Genomic DNA, 22,069 nt, shown 5'->3' with positions numbered 1-22,069 from the left:
TGTTTCTGAAGGAGGAACATAACATCAGCACTAGCTTCCTCATATTTCTTTGCCAAATGCCTCCATAGTAGGGACAAGTCCTATTGGGAGTGAACTGACATATTAATACATCGGGAAGTGGGCTACAGTGCATCCCATACTTACTTGAAGTCAGCAGCTTGCATTTAAGAAAGAGAAGCATTGCAGGCGTATTCACAAAGTTCAAGAGGACCAAGCATCTAGGTTTCCCTTACAGTCAGCAGAAAAATAGAGACTCCTCTAGAGTATCATTTAGAGCAGGAGCCTGACGTAGGTGATGTGAATTGTACTCTGAAGAATCTGCGTCTGTGTTTAGTACAGAATGAGTGAGTTTGGGAAGTAATGGCAAAGTCTTAGCACCCGTACTGAGTTTGATATTTCTTCAGACTAGCACAGGCACTAGTACTTTTCCAAAACTCATTTGGATTTTGGACACGAGAGAGGATCACTACTGGTAGTCTAGGGAGACTGGCTCTCTAGGCTAAAGTTAGTCTCTCCAAACAGTTTGAATTATTATCAATACCTCACTAATCATCTCATGATTCCCCAGGTGGGAGGTGGAGAAATTAGTCCTTTCCCATGCCTTTCCTATGCCTTCTGCATCCTGTAATAGGCAGACATACTTCTACCCCTGAAATAAAAGCTGGCTGCAATTCTGTGTTCAACTTGCCCACAATTCTGCCTGTAATGAATCCGTAAGTTCAAGGCACAGTGAAGGTGTTGGGTTTTATTTTTTTATTATTTTTAAAGAACTTTTAAGGAAAGTATTGCATGGGTAATGCACATAAACACATTAATTTAGTGGAGCAATGAAATTTCTTTGTGGGGAAAGTCTGTGTTTAAAATCATCCACGGGAAACACGTTCTTACTCAGGAAGGCTACATAATGTACAAGATTTAGCAAGACTATTATTAGAATCCAGGTCTCCTGATTCCTCTGCTCACTGAATCATACTGTTTCTGAAGTGTTAGGCATTAAAGTACATGGCGATGAATTGTAAGGCACATAGGACTGAGGGCAGCAAATGAAATGAAAGCTAAAATCCCCTTTTTGTAAACCTTAAGCGAGTTGAAGAAGCTACATGGAAGGCTTCCTAGGAGATAAAATCATGAAATAAAATTATTATTATTCTTGCTGGAAGTGGTAACTACTAGTTTCAGCTGCTGCATTACAGAGAGGACCCAGAAGGGCAGTGGAATAGGCTGCTGGGGAAAGTGTACAGGTTACACGCTGGCATCCCCAGCCACTGCACAGTCTTTTGCCTGCTGGACTTTATTGACTTGTTGCACACTGTATGCAACATCAGCATACTCTTTACTACTTTATAGCCAGTTGTGATTCAACTGGTATAAGCAGCATTTGATTTTCTTTTTCTCATGTTTTAAGCAAAATATCCCCAAATAGTTTTACAATAAATGAGAGTAGTGAAGGTGGACAGAATTTATTTCTGTCTTTTGCTATAGAAATCAGAAAGATGAAAGATGGTGATGTGTATGCTTGGTAATATTTAGGTTTTTGTTCTAAAGCTTCTTTATTGCATACCTGTGAAGGAAGTGAGTAAATACTAAGACCAAACACTCAGGGTGCAAGCACGTAGCTACCCAAGACTGCATTTGATCAAGAACTTTAGTCACTGCCAAATAAAAGGATAATTCTGAAATCAAACACTCCCTACTGCATTATTTATGAAATATAAATCTTACACTGAATTTTCTCTGAAAAGGTTACTACTTCCGTTGTGTCCTTCAGGACTTTTTGTCCCCACTTCTATATGCCTCTTGAGTAGCCCAAAGAAGCTGGCATACTGTTATTTGTACTATGAGACGGCAGAATTCGCTCAGAAAATTTATGCAGTAACCGAAAAACTGAGAAGATGGGTTAGTGTACAGCCCTCACACGAGTTACAGCTGTCCTCTCTGATTGCCCAAATGCACTCTGAGATGTCTAACTTAGAAAGCTTTGACATGAGCTGCTTTTCCATAAACCTTTATGCTAGGGTATGATGTCTGTCTTTCTGTCTGAAATCAGTGTGCAAAAGTGTTGCCCTTAGTATTGCCAAGCTCCAAGAATTTAAAATCCTGCCAGGCTCCCAAAATACTTGAGTTTTTTTCTTAAAAAGCATACGAGGTGAAACACTTGAAGTTCTTTATTTTTGCCATCTGTTTTTTGAGCATCCCAGGTAGAATTTTGGTCAGGTTTTCAAGTTAACCTCTGCAACTCTCCTGAAAGCCAAAAGTGTACTTTTTACAAATGGAACCCATGATCTTTGAAGTCCCTAGAGCAAAATAAGTTTGCTATTTAGCAATATTCAGTAATCTGTGCCTGTTCAGGTGTTTTATATGGATTAGAAACTGTATTTTAAGGACTCAAATTTGAAAACATTGACAACTGCCACTTATGATGATGTTGCATTAACATTACAAATTCCAAAACTATAGAATAGACTAGAACTAGAAAAAATCAAGACTTTATTTCAGAGGTATATACCCAGCTCACTATTTAACAGTACGGTAACTGAAAGCTGGTAAAGGCAAAATGCTTTGAACAAGATTATAGGCATTACAACGGACAGCAGCATATTTACGGTAAAATAAATGGTTCGAGAATTTTGTCAGATGTAAAACACTTTAAGCTTTTGCTTGGAAATACACCTCCTACGTCATAACACAGCATTGATCTCTTATTTCATTCTTGTACAAGTGGAGTATCTTTGTCTATAGTTTCACCATCTATATCACATTTTCTGAAGGTAGATCTTTTTAATGATATACTCAAGAACTGTCCTGGATTTTTAGATTTTTTTTTTTTTTTGGTACTAGTCACCAATGATGTTTACATCCTCTTTGCAACCGGAACTATTACCATGGATACAAGAATCATAAAAAAGAATTAAACCTCTGTGAACTTCTTCTTCAGTTCATTTGTATCTGGTATCAAAAACTCGAATAAAATCTAAATGTTTCCAGTTTTATATAATACAAGAGACAATAAACTATTTCTTTTTATTTTGAATTACAGATGGCATCTGCTCAAGATTCCAGATATGGCCAGAAAGATACATCTGACCAGAACTTTGATTACATGTTCAAACTGCTCATTATCGGCAACAGCAGTGTTGGGAAAACCTCCTTTTTGTTCCGATATGCTGATGATTCCTTTACGTCTGCATTTGTAAGCACAGTTGGGATTGATTTCAAAGTAAAAACGGTTTTCAAAAATGAAAAAAGAATTAAGCTACAGATTTGGGTAAGCCAAAAATAATAATTCTATGAACTAAGCAAGCTGTAGCAGTTTAATAGATAGCATTTAAGCTACTATAGATTTGCGATGAATGTCATAACCTTTATATATATATGGCATAGTAATGAAAAAGCAGTTAATTATTTCCTGCCTCATTTTTCTGTCTTGAATAATAGAGTGTAGACAGTATTTTTAAGATATTGAAGTACAGCAGAGTATATATTCTGAATTAAATTCCATTAAGAAACAACACAGGTTGACACATATTGATCTGTGCAGTGAGGTATAAACAACAGTGCAATATATAGGCTATTGAAAGTGATACATATTATTTAAAAGTACCTTGAAATACCAGTTAGGATCTGTTTTTTTCCCACAAAAATTATAAATCCAGGTAGGAGCTATGATAGCGGATGCATAACAGAAGGCATAATTTTTTGCTCTGTTAGTTATATTTGTCATCCTGATCACCTGAAATATGTTCCTTCTTCTGCTGAGGAAGAAAACGTGTGGAAAGAGAGAGTGTAACAGCTGTGTTGCCAAAGTGTACAAAAAACCTTGTCCCCTGCCTACACCTCAGAGATGGTAGAAAGATGCCAAATATAGGAAAGTGTGATGCCAGGGAATAGGTGTTCTTTTCTGCAAACTTCCCTCAGAAAGAAAGGGTAGCCAAAACTTACTTATGCGGGAACCGCTGATGCTCACATCTTCTAATTCATGGGTGATAGAGTGATACTCACTTAAAGGAGAGTGGGGGGTAGCAGAACATTTAACAATGTGGGACCTGGAGTTAAAGCTTCAGGTCTTTGACATCTTCTTTGGGTGCTTGAAGATTTTGAGCAATGTTTCCTTTGTGAGACAGCCTTATTAACCAAGATTTTCTTTTTTTGTGCACGAGTACAAGTAATTTAAGACTTTATTTAATGATGGGCAGCCATTAAATCTCAGGAAACCTCAGATCAAATACAACCAGTTCATCTAACATGTTTTGAACAGCAGATAAACTGAATGTCTTTTTAATATGGGACAAAGGTGAATTTCCCAGAGTTGCCTAGGCTATACCTCATTCATTTCTTTTTAGGTAAACTTCAGCCCTTGATCTCTCAAATCATTTGTTGTTCTATGCCCTCTAGGAACTGGAACACAGACTCTTTGCCTCTCAACTTCTCTACCTTTTTAAGCTTAGATTCTTGCTACTGTCATAACAGTGCTACATACTAGGTAACTGTATGTCATGTGCATGCTTTCACTGCAATACTTGCTAGTTTCGTTGTAATACTTTAATGTTGGAGATCACATGGTAATTCACATTGACATTATCTTATTTTTTTATAATGGAGCAATAAAATTGTGTTCACATTATAGTCTTTACACAGTTCTTTTAATCACCAAGTGCCCTCTACAATCGATTTTATTGTTCATGTCTCTCCTAGCAAAAGCAGCAATGTTAGTTTATGATGTTGTATTAATGTGATTCATTTGACACCAGTACATTTCTCATAATGCCTTTCCACAGCAGACTACAAATATGTGCTTGGCTCAAAGCAGTCCATTAATCTAAATGTGTTCAGGGCTATCCATGGCATAGAGGGGATGTAGCAGTTATATTCTTGCCAGCTGGAATAAACTTCCAGTTCTAGCAAAAATGGACATTTTGTTGTTCTTTGCGGTAACATGCAGAGTCCAAACGGACACTGACAGTCCTTGCCTGAAAAAACTTGCAATTGAAATGAGTGAAACAAACACAAGGGCTCCATGTCCCATAGGAAACAGAGGCTTAGAGCATGGAAGACACCTTCCTAAAGTCACCTACCACGACGTAGAGTTAGAGACAGGACTTCAGATCTTACTTTCATGCTAAAGCTTTTTACCCCAGCCAGCACTGCATCTTGGTTTGGGTTTTTTTCCCCATTAAAATTTTAATGCCAGTTCTTAAAAGGCCTTGTCATTGCCAAATTAACTCAAATTGCAATAGCTCACGATTGCTGTTTGCACTTTTTAGATGGAGTATTCTGCATTGAAGCATTGTGTTGCAGTTATGCTTGCTAGTAAATTGGTTGACTGTTGCACCTCTGGGACCTTAAATAAAATCAGTTAAGTATCTCAGAAAGCTATTCTAGTGCACAAAATCTGAAATAGAGCACTATTACCCCATCTCGTAAGCTATATCAATAGCCGTGTATTGTTCTCAATATGCAGTACCTGTATATGTAACATCTGTCTATATTATATTATACTTTTTACTTTTCTTTGATTATGCAAGCATCTTCTAAAATGAATAGTACTCCTGCAATATCCACTTCCATTTCATACTGCATTTCTGAAAGACCATTTATATTAGATAAAATATAAAATGGAATGAATCATAGTGAGTGTGATTTGATGTTAATTCTGAGTAGAAACATGCATGAGGTTATAACACTTCCTTCAAAATCACTGGCAAAGTATTCGGTGACATGGTGTGATAAATGATATTCAGCATATATGAAATAAAACATTGTGAAAAATCTCACAGGTTTGAATAGTCAGAAGAAACTGGAAGTGCAACTTTAAAATGTGTTCTGAATGACAAGGTCAGAACTGGATTACTTTGCCATGTACTGCAGTGAAGAAATACATGGAATGCCGCTGCTCTGCTGTCCTTGCCTGGCAGTAAGATGCAGAAATGTGTAAATAGTAATGCTGCTAAGTCACTAAAATTCCCTAGCTAGAGACACAGTTAATCCAACATGTGTCCTTTTACAATTTTGTACATATTCTTCTTGGGTAGACATTTAAACTTCATGTTTAATAGCCCTTTCGGCATGATACTTTGTGTTCAACTTGAAGCATGTTGGAGCTTGAAACACTGATTTCCTCAGAATAAGATTCTCATATGTTTACCAGTGAAGGGCACAAGTTTGTTTGAAAGTCAGCGTGGGCAGTCGAGGAAGCAGAATCATCATTTCTTAATAAAATTCACTGTGTGATTATCACAGATGAACTAGCAAATGTTAACAGGTTGAAGTAGCTGCTGTCTTACATACTCGTCCTTTGTTTGTTTGAGGTTTTTTCTTGCTTGGAGGCAATGGTGTCTTATTCTTGGATTCAAAGAACCTGAATTGAATTGTCTCCTTTCGTTGTTCAAGTCAGGGAGGATGGGGCTCTCTCTAGTACTTACCATTATATCTTTTTCATATCGTCAGAAAGAGCCTGCTGGGAGCACTGTAACATTTGCTTTTTTTCCTTCTGAGCCAAACACCTTCTTTCCACAGTATTTCTTACTGGAATTGAGAGAGGTTCAGAGTTCAAGTCCTATATTCATTAGTGATAGCACATTACCTTGTCATAGGACCACCAGCTGGCCCTGAAATTTTGTTTCACAGCAAGTTATAAATGTGACAACCCTGGTACGGACATTACGAAGACAGCACATTAACAGGGTTTTTACCTTTTAAAGGAGAGAAATACATAAAAAAGGCATTTTACCTAAAAAGGTATTGATTTCTCAACAGAAACTATAAGAAATTTTGGAAAAGAATTGTGTCTGTATGCGGCACATACGTGCATAAGTTAAAAGTCCATCAGAGGGCTTTAGGATGTTTTACAGTGTCAAATAATAAACCGCAACACATTTTTCCTCCATTTGGTTTGAGCTAGTAATATTAAAGGACTGGAAGGCTGTAAGATTCTTTCGGTTTCAAATGTCTAGATTTCAAATTATGTTGAATTAAAAAAAACAGCCTGTCAATACTAATTCTGACAAAAATACACGCTAAAGAAAATGATTAAAAACTCAAAGAGGTGCAAATCAGAAAACAAAATTAAGTTTAGCCTTATAAATCTATCACTGTATTCACTACATAAATCACTACATTCAGGATACCCTGTAGCTGTGATGCCATAAAGGTTTGCACTACTTTTGTAAACTGTAAATGGTTTAATAGAAATAACAGACTGCAAGAGCTTAGGGAGAAAATATAGGCTAATTTGGACAGTAGAATTTGTTAGCTAACATTTATCAAAATAAATTATTAGAATACGGGGAAAAAAGAAAAAACAAAGTGCAGATATTGATTCCTAGATAACAGAATAAGATTTACAAAAACAGGTCAACATATTTGTTTAATTGACAGTATATCCATACCACATCTTTAGTTCATGTTTAAAATTTACTTGATCAGAACTCTGAGTGATTTCTAACTGATTTCAGTACAAATTTTATTTGAGGAATAAAGCATCAAGTTTTCCCTCTCTGATCTGTTCATTACACAAAAATGTTCTAACTGCATTCATACAGCAATATTTGCATAGTTACTATGTGATTGCAGCACTTTAGTGCAAACATCAAATAAGAACACTGCACTGCCTTTTGCTGCTTAGATGCCGTTTACCTGGGACTAGCCATAGACTTCATGGACTAGGTACAATGATCACACACAAATAAAAGTTATCCTCCTAGAGAAGACAGTGTAAGAGCTGTTTGTGTCAGCATATCCTTCCTAGAACTGTGTGTGACGCTTTCATTTGATACCCAAAATGTTGCTGTCTTCACATCAACTGTTTTCTCTAAATTGTCATAGGGCTTAGGGACTAAGTGAGGACTAGGTTTTATAAGCTGAATGAGGAAATCCAATGTCATCATTCAATAATTAAAACTATAGTAGCTGCTAAAAAAAAATCAATAAATGTTAGGCACCTGATTTTTTGCTCTACAAGCTCCCTAACAGTTCTTTAGCAGTAAAAAGGGGTTCAGTTAAAATGAGAATAATTCTCTCTGTGTGTGTGTTTGTGTTAGAGTGGTCTGTGGGAGTACCAGTATGAATGAAAATTGCCTTGATATTGGAGCCTTTAAGGGATATCCTACAGTATTGGTTTGGTTTAAGCTGCCCTCCAACAGGTGAATGTTATCCCAGTTGGGGCTGGATATTGTTAGCCTAAAATATTCCCTTTCTTCTCCTTTGCTTTTCTTCTACACAATACATATCTCTGAAGAGCCATGAATAATATCTACTGCTGTATTATTTCATGAAGTGCTTCTTATATCTTCATTGAGAGCTCTTGCACTTATGTGCAAGTCATATTTGGTATACTTTATTTCTCAGAAATGCTGGCATTCATTAATCATTATTTTTCCATAATTGGTTTTTTCCCCCTATTTTCTGTAGCATCTGGTGTTTTCAACAAAAAATACTAAAGATTTGCACAGCCAAGGGAAAGCCCATTGTAGTATACACAGTAGTATTGTGTTCAGATCTCAGCCAGAGAACCAGCAGTAGTTTTTAATCTTTGTGTAGTTTGGGGATCTTAGTTACTTCCAGAAGTTGTATATTTTCCTTAATTCAGGGATTCTTAGTGCTCTCTTTACCTTGCCCTGTTTATTCTGTATTCTGTTTCTTGTACTGGTTCTTCTGTTTATATTAAAGTTGTGCCCATGGATCCAATTCAGCTCAGGTTTCCATTGTTTTAGGTAAGTAGCCAAGAAAAAAAATGAATAGTTCACTTGCAGCCAGTCAGGTGGGAATGAACATGTGGGAAGGGGAGATGGCTAATGTAGATATTTGTTGGCAAAAAGAAAACTGCTTACCTAAAAAGCAGACAAGACAGCTTGCCTTTTCTCTAAATTTTAGTTAGATGCTAGTAGTTTATATACTCTATATAATGTATACATAATGTAAATAGTTTATATAGCTTGAAGTTTAAAGGCATCAGAGCAGAAGGAAATATAAGCAGAGACTGAAAAGATAATATGCGTGCTGCTATTTGAAGTTTGACTGCAATTGCTCGTACAGTGAGGCATGATGTGAGAGAAAGCACCAAAGAGTCTAGGTGAGAATGGGACCAAGAGTTCATGAGACAGGGCGCCATAAATGGTGTAAAAACTCAGAAACAGTTACAGATACTACACGTGATGGCTTGTATTATTTCCTTGCAAATCACACCGCAAAAGTGGTAACAGTTGTGATATCTTTAGTGGTACCCTTTAGTGGAAAACACAAAACTGAACTCTGTAAAACTTTGCAAGAAATGCTGCCTTGGAATCTATTCTGGGTGTAAAATACAGATGCATCCATTATAAACAATACAGATCTTCTAAAACTGCTTGATGTATTCCTTGTGTAGAACCAGGGCCCAGTCTTCAGTGCCAAAGAAGATCTTGGCAATGTAAAAGGCATACTCAGTTCAGACAGACTTCAGTGCAAAAAGCACGTGCTGTATGCTTTGTGAGACTGGCCACGTGGCCAGTGAGGGCACTTTTAAAAATTATATGCTTTTATTTAAAAGGTAGCACTAGCTATTCAAATATTGATGTGACATTACAATTTTATTGCTATAAAAAGTACATGTCTTGAGGGTTTTGAACATTGGCTCTAAACCCAACTCAAAAAAAGGATGGTGCCTGTCACTTCAGCACCCTGGCTAGAGAGCCCTGTGGCCTGATCCCGTGTGCTTGCTCTTACACTCATACGCACCAAAGTGGTTGCAAACTCCTGGCCTCAGGTAGTTTGAAGAGGAAACTTGAGGTAAATGTCAGTCCTGCAACTGCAACTAGCATTAAATTCCACTATTTTTCCCAATATTCCAATGGTTTTGTGAAAGCCTCCTGTAATATTAGGTCAAAGATTTTATTCTTTTGCAAAGTTCTGTGCTTTACAAAACCCTCCATTGCCTACTTCAACAATTTTGCTGTATGGCTTTGCTTGCGGCGTAGAAATCAGGTCTGTGTGACCAGCTTAGCACTATATACATCATAGCTGGACTTCAAATATTCTCTGACAAAGACTCCTGTTATCAGTAAAATGATACATCTGTATTCAAAGGCAAAGATTAATTGGAAAGAGAAGGTGGCATTTAGTATAATTAAAATTCTAAATAAGGCTTATCTCACTGTTTAAGTGGAAATTTCCACAGGGATTCTTTAAAAGAAACTGAGCCAGTTTAAGACACTTTCTAGAACACTTTCCTATAGTGTGTCTTAGGCAGTTTTCTTCATTGGACTCCTGGGAAATGCATCCTGCCATCGTTTAGACCAACAAATCATCATCCTGCCAGACCTAAAGTAATTGCAGCTCCCCCTAACCTGTGACCAGGCAGTCTGGTATAACATTTTTTCAACTGCCTCTGCCTTCCACATCATGGTCTGCGAGTTACCAGCTTTTCCCATGTAGGGAAGCATATACCAGTGGAAGAACTGTCATGGACCAGTACTTACATGTGTGCAATCATTATATAGATGCTACACAGGCTCCTTAAAAACTGGTGGTGAGAAAGGGAAAGGGAAGATTGAAAAGTCTTTCATACATGTGTACCTGAATAGCAAGATCTTTGATTTTGCTCAAAGTGAGGAGTCAGGATGGGAAGGAAAAAGGGAATGGAATGATTTTGCTGTGACAGGGGTCTGAAGCAAGAAGAATAACTTTGGTGTAATGTTGAAAAACAAATAAGCTATTTTAATTTTTCAGGCTCAATAAAATCCAGAGAAATCTGACAGTATGCTTTAAACTGTGAGATGCAACTTATACTTACTAAGCTATCATTTTAAGAAGCAAGAATAAGTCTATTTCTAAAATGAAATTAATGTTGACAGCATTCCTTAAAGTGAAATCAACTGTGCTGCCAGATCCTGTGAACCATTTTAGCGGCACATTTAAGACATCTATACAGCTGCAGTGAATCTATAAAGAAAATAACAGCCCTTACAGGCTCTTTGCTGCATTTTAAATAATAAGATTCGTGTTGTAGATTAGAGCAAAATGTTGCACTCTTGCTGTGCAGTTGTTGCTTTGAAATCGGGGGACCAGAGCCTTGGATGGGAGCCTTAATGTAAATACCATGAAAAAGGGAGCATAGAAACAGTATTTAAAGTGCACTTTTGCCTTCTCCTACTGCTCAGTGCAAGCTGTTTCCCTGTGCTGTGTTAGAACAGCTTGAAGTCATTCTGAAATTATGCTGGGTTGAGAGGGGCACAAGGGGAGGGGTTGAGAAGGGCACACTGAGGAAGGGTGGGGGTCACACAAAACCAACTCATTTTTATTTAACACTACCCAATTTGCATTATGTTCTGGAAGTAAACTTCAGTGCATTTTGTAAGAAGCCAGAGCTATAAGGGACTCTGTGTCATGTCAGGATGTTTGTAGTAGCTAACAGATTATGGACAATGCATCCAGCTTTTACATGTGAAATGATAACATCAAGCACAACAGCATCCCTGGAGGATTTAGCTCTGTATTTCTTGGTCAGCTGAGAAAAATCGGTTAGGGTATTGGTTGCATTTTTTTCTAGTAGAGAAGCTGCTTTTTCCACTTTTCTTTCTTTTCAGTGTAGTTGAAGGCTAATCTCCTTCAATCTTTTCTGAATAAATGTATTGTTCTTCTGTAATCATCTCGGTATTTTCTGGTTTAACCCAGATTGTTTTACTACTCACTGCTCATAAACAAATTCTTTCCACAGTTTTTATCTGTTATGACTTTATTTATTCATTAATTGCTGTTTGAGAAACAGAGAATTCTGCCTCAATGAATTCAGTCAACAACTCAGATGGAAGTTGTCAATGCTGTAATTTAACCAACTTGTTTACTCTAAAATTAGGATGGTACCTAGGTATACAGAGTTCTTACTTTTCCTGCCCATCAGGTTATTATTTCAGTGTTTTTATAAAAAGACAAAGGAATTTAGGCCTGTCACAGGAAATCAATTGTTCTGTTCTGACAGCGAGAATGATACTTGGTGGACATTTCTGCCCTATATAGATTGGATACTATTGACTTTGGTTTATTTTATTTGGAAATAAACCCAACCCTGCAGAAAGGAATATGAAGTAGCCTCTCGCAGGGGTTTCTGGTTTTCCTTTCTAGATGATTTGGTCTGTCACACTGGCTAGCAAGGCCTATATTTGTTCAGCTTAATGAATCATTCTGGGATGAGCTGAGCTAAAAAAAGCCTAGAAGTGTAATATTTTATAATTATATATTCACCTGTAATTAGGACTCCTATTTTCTGCAGTGTCCTGAAAGCTTCTGGGACTGCTTATTTCTGACCTCTTCTCCAAAAGATACTCAAATTCTAGTCATCATACGAGTCTTCTTAACAGCAATAAGTGCAATTTACTTCACCTGTAATTTCTTTGGAGAAATCTATTTGTGATGAGGGTTCCTAGATTTTAGTGGATATGATCACACATGAGATGGCTTCAGCTATGCTAGCTGTGAACTAGAACTGCGAGCGTGAAGTGTGGAAGCATCCCAGCTGGCTGGATGTAAATGTAAGATTCTTTAACTGTATGACAAAAGGAATCAAGGAAATTTCCTGGAAAAGGTGGAGTTTAGTAATGAAAAGAAGGGTGGGTAAGGAACTAATGACAAGCTGTCTTGAAAGGAGAGGACATCAGACTTAGAATGCATTATGGAAAAGTTTTACGACTCAAATAGTAAACTTAATACATAGTAGGAATATGCTAATAAAACTTGTTAATGATGGGAAGTTGGGAAGTGTTACCAGTATAGAAGAGGATCAGTGTATCATACAGAAAAAAATAGTGACTTTCAAGTGTCAAGTAATAGAAATGGAATTTATTTTAACAGTACCAAATTGGGCACTTTGGGAACAACAATAAGAAATTATTTTATAAAATAGAAGTTATTCAGCTAGCAACCACTGAAGAAAGGCACAATCTAAATATATGAGAAAGAGAAAGGATTCCTATCAACCATTCAATGAAAAACAGTTAATATGGCTCTTGCATGTGCCTGGTGAGGTATTTCCAGAGGAAATGGGACTATTCCATTATCTACTGCACTGGAGATACTTCATATAGAGCAAGGAACTCAAACTGAAGACAGGTGCAGAAAAACCCTATTGTAATGAGTAGAGGAACTAAAGGAAATAGAAGAAAACAAAAAGTGTGGCTTTTTTACTCTAGAATACAAAGGCAAGACTAGTGCTTTGTTTTTTGATGAAGTAATTTTTTTTCAATAAATATACTTAATTTTGTCCAAAACGCACAATTCTCCACTGAGAAAGTTTGGACAGGAAAAATATGTAGGCACGCCTGTTATCTACATGGCGTCAATGTGCTGTTAGAAGAAACCTGTAACAAATGAACAGGATGTGCACTGATGGTCTGCATAACAGACAGAGGTATTCACGAATTGGCTTAGAAACCGTGTGTGGAGTTGGGCTGACAAATGACACATACACTGTTCTGAATGCTCCCAATGCTCCCTCCCCAAACATACACTGGAAATTAATGCTTGTATGATATTTTGAATATGGCAGAGGTCTTACTTACAGTACCTCAAGGACTCAAGTATTTGTCTTGCTTCGTGTCTGTGAACCACCATCCTTCTTCCTGTTCTTATTTAGGCAAAATTCCTTTTGGGGAGTCCACCCATGCACATGCTAAGAATGCTTTCTTCACAGCACTCTGCTTCAGGCAGTTTAATGAAATGAGGGGGTCAGAATAGTGTCATTAGTTGGCTGCATCCCATAAGATAGAGCTGGTGGTGGGTAGGAAGAGTCATAACAGAAGCGTGGCTCAAGGGCAATCAACAGGAAATCAATTTGTTCATTGGATATGATGAGTCTAGTAGACAAAGAAACTCACTAGACAGTAGCTGAGTGTGAACATGTCTGTTTGCCATGTTGCAGGGAGTATAGAATCTATCAATGCAGAAAGGCATCAAAAAGAACATATAATGGCAAGGGGGGTTATAGTTGCTTTGGCTGGGAAATGGAAAGGCTGAGAAAACCAGAATTGGGCTAATTAGAGGGGAAGGGAGAAAAAAATTATGTGATTGAAGTACATATGAGCAGTCTTCTGAAAATGAATGTCAAACCTGAACCAAGACAGTAATTAACAGCCTGAAGGATAAAAAGACCTTAGAGAAAAGTCAGATAGTCCAGGAGAAATGCCTCTACACTGAAGATAATGAATGCCATTGTGATTGTACAGGAACAGGAGCCTTAAAAGTTAAATGGAAGAAACAATGATAGAAGATTACATTTGTATATAACACCCTTCATAGGACATCAGCTCTGGCGATTAAACCCATATATATTTAGAGCTAAAATCATGAGCACTTCCTGCTTTATTTGAAAGGCTAAGACTGCCTATGGCTGTTGTAAACCAGCCATTATAAGGGCTGGTCTATATGAGAGGAATGAGCCTGTGATTTTAAAGGGGTAGAAAAAAGAAAAACCTGGAGTCTCTTCATACATTCTGTCAGTCCCATACATGTAGATAAGCAATGGAAGTCCTTGCTAAAGGACATTGCATGTGCTAAAAGTTAACATGAGTTAAGAGAAGTCTGGGCAAATTCATGGAAGAGATACTCACTGAGAGTATTTATAGACATAGAAACTACTTCTACCTCAGGAAATCACAGAGCTGCATGTGGTTGAAGGTTAGGGGGATGTTAAAAAGAACTATCATAAATGTCCACCTTGCTGTTACAATTTTCTCTAAGCATTTAATCATCAACACAGTGACAGAGGATACCGACTAGATATACTTTTGATCTGACCCAACAAGACTGGTCATACGTAAATGTTTATTCACCTGTAAAACAGATCAGTTCTTTGCCTTCTTCCAGGAAAAGCTTCCCTGCTTTTTATGAAGCTGTATTTCCTAGCTAGAAAAGTGCAAGAAAATTCAGTCACAGCCATTTTAATACTCAGGCTTCTGTCATGTACAAATGAGCCTTAATACTTTGAAAATAACAGGATCAAGGGAAATAGGAATTTTACCTGCCTGTCCCTTACAACAAGGTTTTCTGAGAGCTGTCATGTAATAGTACACAAGTAAGCACAGAACAGGTTAGAGGTGAGGCATGGCAGGGCTGCAGTCTTCTTGTTTCATCATGGTGAAGGATGCAGGGTCAGGAACTGGGTGGATTCCAGGAAATCTTATGGTAATACTTGTGCTTTGATTCCCATTTTTAAAGGATTGCTAAGAGGCTAAAGTTGGTATAATTAACTTGTAGTTCCTGACAGATTACATGCTAGCTTTCTTTTGCTAAATTATAAAATTTCTTTACTTCTTTTTAAGCCTCAGATATCACAGTCTATTTCCTTCTGAATTTCTTTAGAAATCCTAGGCCCCAATGCAGTGGTTCTTAGCCATTCATATTTGGGCCTATGCTGTCCTGTAGGACAGCCAGACATGGTCTGTGAAATGACCACAGGTTAAAAAATAAAACACATTCTCACACATGTAAGCAAGAAAACAAAATGAGGGAAAATTAGTAGTTTGCATTATTAGCCCAACCTGTATTTGGCTAGAAATAAACACTCTTGTGGGGCATCTCTGAAAAATAAGTTGAGTAACCTTGACTTAGAAAGTCCTATTTTCCTTCTGCAAACATAGGAATGCTACTATCTCCTACTGACTTGCATTAACCATTCTCTCTTGAGCTCTTAGTTTCTTTTTTCTTCTTCCTTTGTATAAACTATGGAGTTCACTCTGACCACAGCACAGCCCTTGGGACTTAATTCTCTGATATTTTCCATTTTGTATTGCCAGCCAGGAGGTGAAATAGAATTGTATGACTTTCCTTCTCTTTGCATATAACAGAATAAGTAAATATGTACACATTATTTGTAAGAGTGGGAGAAGGTTTTCAGGGAAGACTTAGGTTTGGATAAGGAGATTGTTGTATTTTGAACATGTTCTGGAAAGATGCTAGGAGCTGTCTCTGTTGACAATGATGGACACGTGTTCATCTAATACATCTTTTGTCTCAGTGCAATCACTGCGCAAAGCAAAGTTGCCAGCACACAGTGTACTACCACGCAAAGGGTCTCAAACACAAAGCAATGACACAGGAGCACAGCATGGCAGCCCTCGCATAGTATAAACAGGTAATGTTTTTCTAAACCTTTTTAAGTTTGGGGACTTTTTTCTTTTCCCTTTTGCTTTTCTACCTGATTTACTTCCATGTAGTACAGTGAGAACATAAAGAGTACCCAATGGGTTTGCCTAATTAACAGCCCAACTCCAGATAAACTCTGCTGAGTACAAAGGTAAATTTGTTTTTTTTTCCCAATGTACAGAAGTTCTTAGGGTATAGGATCATTCTGAAGGTCAGGAGAATTCGCTTTCTACAGCTGTTTCTTTCTGAATATGCAGAAGGGAGCCTGTGTTAATGATTTGCCCAAATATAACTTTCAACAGATCAAAATGAGTGCATGTCTTTTGTGAGAATTTGAGTTTTCAAGAGTAGCACTCATCTTTTACTATGGCTGTTTCTTTTGGAAGCATATAGTTAAATCCACAGGTACAGTCCTGTGACACAGGCATATTTTCTTTAGTGCGTTTATAAACATGGCCTACATAGAATGAATTTTAAATGCTGGAAGTTTCTTTTATTTTAGCAATTTAAAAAAATGGGTAGGGTCACCCACATAAAATATCCATTAGTGTATCTTCCATTGATTTGTCTCATTAAATATAACTCCAAACCTAAGTAATATAGGATTTTTTTTTTCTGACTACCTTGTGGATTTTGTCAGTGGTGTACGAACAAGGGTTTTAAATGTCGTTGACTTTCATAGTTCTTTATCTATTTTTATAATAGAACAAATCCTCCTCTATGGCAAGCTACTTCAAGTCTGAAAGAACCGATGTTGAATTACTGTGATTCATCCTCTTGGTAACCCAAATTGTATCTCCAGGGCTGCCAGACTTCTAGCATATTGGAGATTAATAGGCTCTGTTTTCTGTTTCTGGAAGGGATTTTGTAGTCTGGCTTTGAATAGGCTAGGGAGGAAAGAAATAAGTTTAACAACTTTAATGTCCTTGAAAGTCTTAATTTAACTGATTGACAGTCCTTCATTCAGAACTAAATCACCTGTAAATCTAACTTAGCAATTACCCTATAATTTGCATCTCTTGTACACAAATATAGCCAAACTCCTTAAAACAAAGTAAGGATTTAGCAAAGATTTTAGCTTCATTATAGCAAGGAAACAGCTGAATTTGACAACATTATATTAAGTTAAGATCTAACAGTTTTATCAAGTGCTGTGGCTGTTGTGACTGAGTCAGCAGCTACGTTGTAGGAAAGTCGACCTCTGACTATTACGTCAGAAGATTTTCTCATACACAACTAAATCAAGTGATGTTTTCTGGACCTATCCTGATGAGATTTCCACTCAGATTTCTAAATCTGATAAGCTTGTGGCTAGAACTTCCAAACCTGGTGATGATTGCTCCTAAGTAGTCCAAACAAGAAAGCCTTCAGAAAAGTATACAATAGCAACTTCTCATTTTATCTGTTCTGGAATTGTAAATAACTGTTACACTTAGGGACAGATTGTCAGTTGATATACATCAGTGTTGTTCCACCACAGTGAAAAGAACCAAGTTAACAAGCTTGGTAAAATGGAGATCCAGGTTTTATACTGGAAAATGGAGGAGGGAGAGGTAACACAGGAGTGGAATCAGAAACTTAAGGTCTTAATCAGCTAAGAATTAGGTATTTGCTCTAAGCTAGTAGTCTACCATGGCTCTATAACTGGTGGTCAGAAATATCTATCTTCAAAAGGTGATTTATTCTGTGCTAAAATACGTCTCTGAAAGAAAAATTCCCCGTAAAAATTTCCTTTTTGGAAATGTATGTTCTATTAAATGGAGAAAGAAGTAGGCCTAAAATATAGTAAAATAGATGCTTATATTTTAGATGGCTGAATCCAACCCTTAGCCGCTGGAAAACAAAGGGATACCTTTGACAACAAAAACAGCCAGTGGTTGAGAGATTACTCTTGGTTTAGTCATGGCTTTTCATAATTTTTGCAAAAATCTGTATGCTGTAAATTAATGACCACCAGAACACTTTGGACAGGTTATGAGTAGCACAAATGATATTAAGGAGACAGACACTAACCGATGAATCAGTTATGCATGCAAAAGCCTCCTTTAGCTGGATGCCATTGCTCAGATAATGCCAGTGATTAATAACATTAAGGCATTTTTTGTTTTTTAGAACTAGGTGCCTATGTTCTCATTCTGAATTTCACTGTCTGGTGAAGAAAAGGATTTTGCAGAAGGAAAATTAAGATGGGTACTAATAATTATTAGTCAGGAATGTTTAGACCTCACAGACATGAATATGCCAGCTTTGTTAAATTTTTTAGAAAGAGGGTGGGAAGGAGACTGGCCATCAAGGCATCATTTTTAAGCAAACAATAAAGCTTTCTAATCCCACTGTGTATGGATAGATGCTTGCATCCATTTTATGGAAAAAAAAGCTATATTCATTATTTGGTCTGATGTCTCTATGGAGACCAAATGACTGAATTTTATCATGGGTCTATCCTGAAAAACCTTTGTGGCAGAATCCAGAATGTTCTAGAGAGTCTCTATACTTTTTGGTCCAGAAAATGCTGCTGATGCTATATTTTCACAAAAAGGTGGAGAACTGAGAATAGAGCTCATACAATTTGTTTTGGGTTGAGGTTATATTTTCCAGTCCTTTGAAGATAAGTCATAATACCTGTTGCGGGCTGATAGATTTATGATCCTCTGTACACTGCTAATCATTTCCAGAGGTGGTGTTTGCGATGAATGCTTCCCATGGAGAAACAGGCTGCACTTCCTTAAATTTGGTATTTTATCAAGCACTTCTGGGCATGATTTTTCATAAGCAAAAACTATTTTTGTTACAGTCAGTGGCATAGTGCCTCATAAAGAACTTGCTAAGGAGGCTGTATGATTTCTTAAGTGTTTTAAAATTTTTGAATGGTCATTTTTAAAACCACTTCTAAGAGTTGTCTTCTTTCCCCAAAATCTTCTACAAATGGGTATGTTTTTTGTGTTTAGAAAAGGATCACATAGATTTTTCCAGTGGGACATGGGCCAGGCAGCCAAAGGGCTCCTGGGGCAATAACTGAGATCAAGAAAGAACTTTAAAATGACCTGGCAAGAATTTCCTTGTTTTCTCTTTTTATCTGTGGGAGTGAGCAAGAATCTGTGCTTCATAAGCATAGCTTAGGAAAAAGATATGTAATTAATTCTCTCAGTGGTGAGTTCTGCTCCTCAATCCATTTTCTGATTTGTTTATATTTGTCAGAGAACACTGTGTAATGCCTGCTACCATTCTTCTTACTGTTAATTATCTGGACTGTAATTTAATTGTCCCTTATATTGTTCTGCATCAGAAATCTTAAATAGTGTTTTTTGCTAAAAGCCAGGCATTTCCCTTGAATGCAAGCCAAGATTTTGCAGCATATGTCTTAAGTAAATGAGCTACATGTGATACTAATCATTTTGGGTTTCTCTTTTTCAGTCTGCAATAGGCTTTGGCACAAACCTGTACTTTCCTGTGTCTTTTCAAAATTATTTCTGGGGCTCTTCAAAGGGGAGAGTTATAACTCACTTTTGTAATTTGGCCTCCATGCCAGTAAGCTGCTCACTTGCATGAAAATAATGTGCTTGCCTCTACCATCCATGAGTACGTGTTCAAGAGAAACTGTGTTCTTTGTTTTTGTACTCCCTCCTACTGTCAGGAGCTTCCGGAATTGAAATAACTTGCAAGTGAAAATCCTAATTGACAGTCTTAGATCTCAGTTCTGCAGCCTCTATGTGAGTGATTCCCAGTCACACGAATTAGACTATTGCCAATAAAGAGGTTACTCAGGCAAATAAAAACTGAAAGACCAGGTCCATATTACCTCCCCCTTAGAGCTCTGCATCTGCAATCATTCAGCTTCAAATTTTACCATCGACTTATCTCATTTGAGTCATGGCTAAATATATTTCTACCTAGTAACAATTAATTCCTGGTGGCAGCTGCCTGTTCTCAAATCACATTCTGTACCCATGTGCCTGCCACACATGTAGTTAATTATGACAGAGGACCTGGAAATATTATTAGAGTCCAACCATTTAGAGATCCTCATTAATTACATGCAGGGCTACCTGTGATCAGTTACATTGTCCACTTACTATGATCTGTGTAGTATTGAGTCTGCATAGAGAAAAATCATAAGAATTAACATGGAGGAAAAAAGCATCTACTTTCAACTCTGTGAAGGAGAAGAATGCCTAAGGATCTTCTGAAATAGGAGAAAAATTCATATTGATATCTTGTATTTCTGGAGTGTCTAATTTGTGATGGAATATCTGAAATACTGATGTTAGATGAATGTATATGTTCCTTTCTTCTTGTTACTTGTCATAAAAAATTACTGTTTTGAGAGGTATGTTAATGCTCTTTGGGTTCCCTACTGAGTTTTTGAGAAAGGAAGGCGGAGGAATAACGTTAGCTGAGGGGTGCACTTACAGACTTAAGAAACTTACTGCTTTTCACAGCAGACTGTCACATCTCCAGGACACATTAGTCTTCTTATTTGTACACACATCACCTGTTCATGTAGAGTAGGGCTAGGGTGGGATCTTCTTTTTGCAGAAAAAGAGGTAGAGAAAGTCAGAATAGCAGCTAGGTAGGGTGAAATAAGAGAGACCAAACCATATTTAGGAACAGAAGTATGCTATGGCATTTTTTCCCCTCTTAAAATATTCTCAAATATTAAAGTGTTTCCTCTCTCATTACTATTTCTTTCTATAAGTGCCTCATGTTATGCTGGATAAGGAGAGGTTTTTTTAACACTTAGCAGATATGAAACATGGAATCATCATGGCTTTTCCACTCATGACAAATATCACTGAACCTCTTGGAATATCCTTGTAGTTGCTGGGAATGGGCTTTTGGCAATAAGGTAAATTGTGGTGTTTTCCCCACAACGTTGACAAAGCAACTGAGGCACGGAAGATTGTCACAATTTGCCCAGGATTAGAAAGCAAAGCTGTCATTCCTCAGCTTTCCTCTTGCTCTTTGATGTTGTTTCCACCCATTGCCATTAATTTCTCAGAACATCTGTGAAGTAATCAGCATACGGCCTTCCTATGTGATTGCTAATGAGCTTATTAAAAGCTACAGCACAAAATTACAGTTGCATGTGATTTTTGCCTTACTTTACACTGGGCTTTTAATTACCTGCAAGCACTTTATGAAATACTGTGGCTTAACAATTTTGCAGTGTTATTCCCTAATGTTATCTGAAAATAGGAAATTCAGTGGGCAGGGAGTACTTAGCTTGGCAGAGAAGTTTGATAACTTTTACTTAAAGCAACATTTCTCCTCAGGCCTTTGCTATAGAGAACATGCTAGATGACAACCCTAACAGTAAAACAATGGATTCTGTAGAAGTTAGGTGTACCTAAACAGTGTGTAGATCTTGTGCTAGCTCTTTGTATAGGGATAAATATCAGTCTTAATCCTAAAATGACAGCTTGTATCAGAAGAATATGAGACTATTTAAATAGTGAAGAACTTCTAGCTAAATCCCCAAAGATTTCCCATAGAATAGCAAAAGTCACTGAACTGTTCTCATGCTAAAATAAAAAACAAATTTTCATGTCTGCTAGTATTTAAGAAAAAGGGCAACTAGGAAACTGGAAAATATTGTTCTTACTTCAGAAAAGAATAATTCTGCATTCATGTGTTTTGCTTTGTTTTCATGTGTTTCTTTCACTGCTGCCTTTCAAGACTTCACAGTGAGTGATTTGTTTTAGTTTGGCATGTTCAATTTTTAAGCACAGCTTTCTTTGGTTTTACTGTAAAGCCTCTCTGTCATTGGGATATGGAGTGATGGTTCATGTGAGCTGTGAATGACACAGGTACATTTTTGTGTGCATTGTCTTCAAGGAGGCAACAATCGGGACAAGCCTAGTGTGCAGATGCTTCAGTGGAACCAGTGCCTCAGGACATCTTCATGGCGCTCTTGAGCTTGGGACAGCAATGTGCAGAGATTAGTGTGAAGCTGCTGGTGGGA

The 22,069-nt window shown here is 37.3% G+C and overlaps 1 protein-coding gene across 1 annotated transcript in view; it reads left to right on the top strand.

Annotated features, from left to right (window-relative positions):
• The first annotated feature begins 3,037 nt into the window (after positions 1–3,037).
• The window catches only part of RAB3C (RAB3C, member RAS oncogene family), a 123,759-nt gene continuing 104,727 nt past the window's right edge, over positions 3,038–22,069 (top strand). Inside the window, exon 1 of the mRNA XM_009326918.1 lies at positions 3,038–3,265. Coding sequence (XP_009325193.1) covers positions 3,038–3,265 — 228 coding nt within the window. The remainder of the gene's footprint in view (positions 3,266–22,069) is intronic.

Source organism: Pygoscelis adeliae, unplaced genomic scaffold (assembly GCF_000699105.1).
Source record: "Pygoscelis adeliae isolate BGI_AS28 unplaced genomic scaffold, ASM69910v1 Scaffold116, whole genome shotgun sequence".
NCBI classification, from domain to species: Eukaryota; Metazoa; Chordata; class Aves; order Sphenisciformes; family Spheniscidae; genus Pygoscelis; species Pygoscelis adeliae.
Note: the sequence above shows the minus strand (reverse complement) of the source record. Positions and strands in the feature narration are given on the sequence as shown.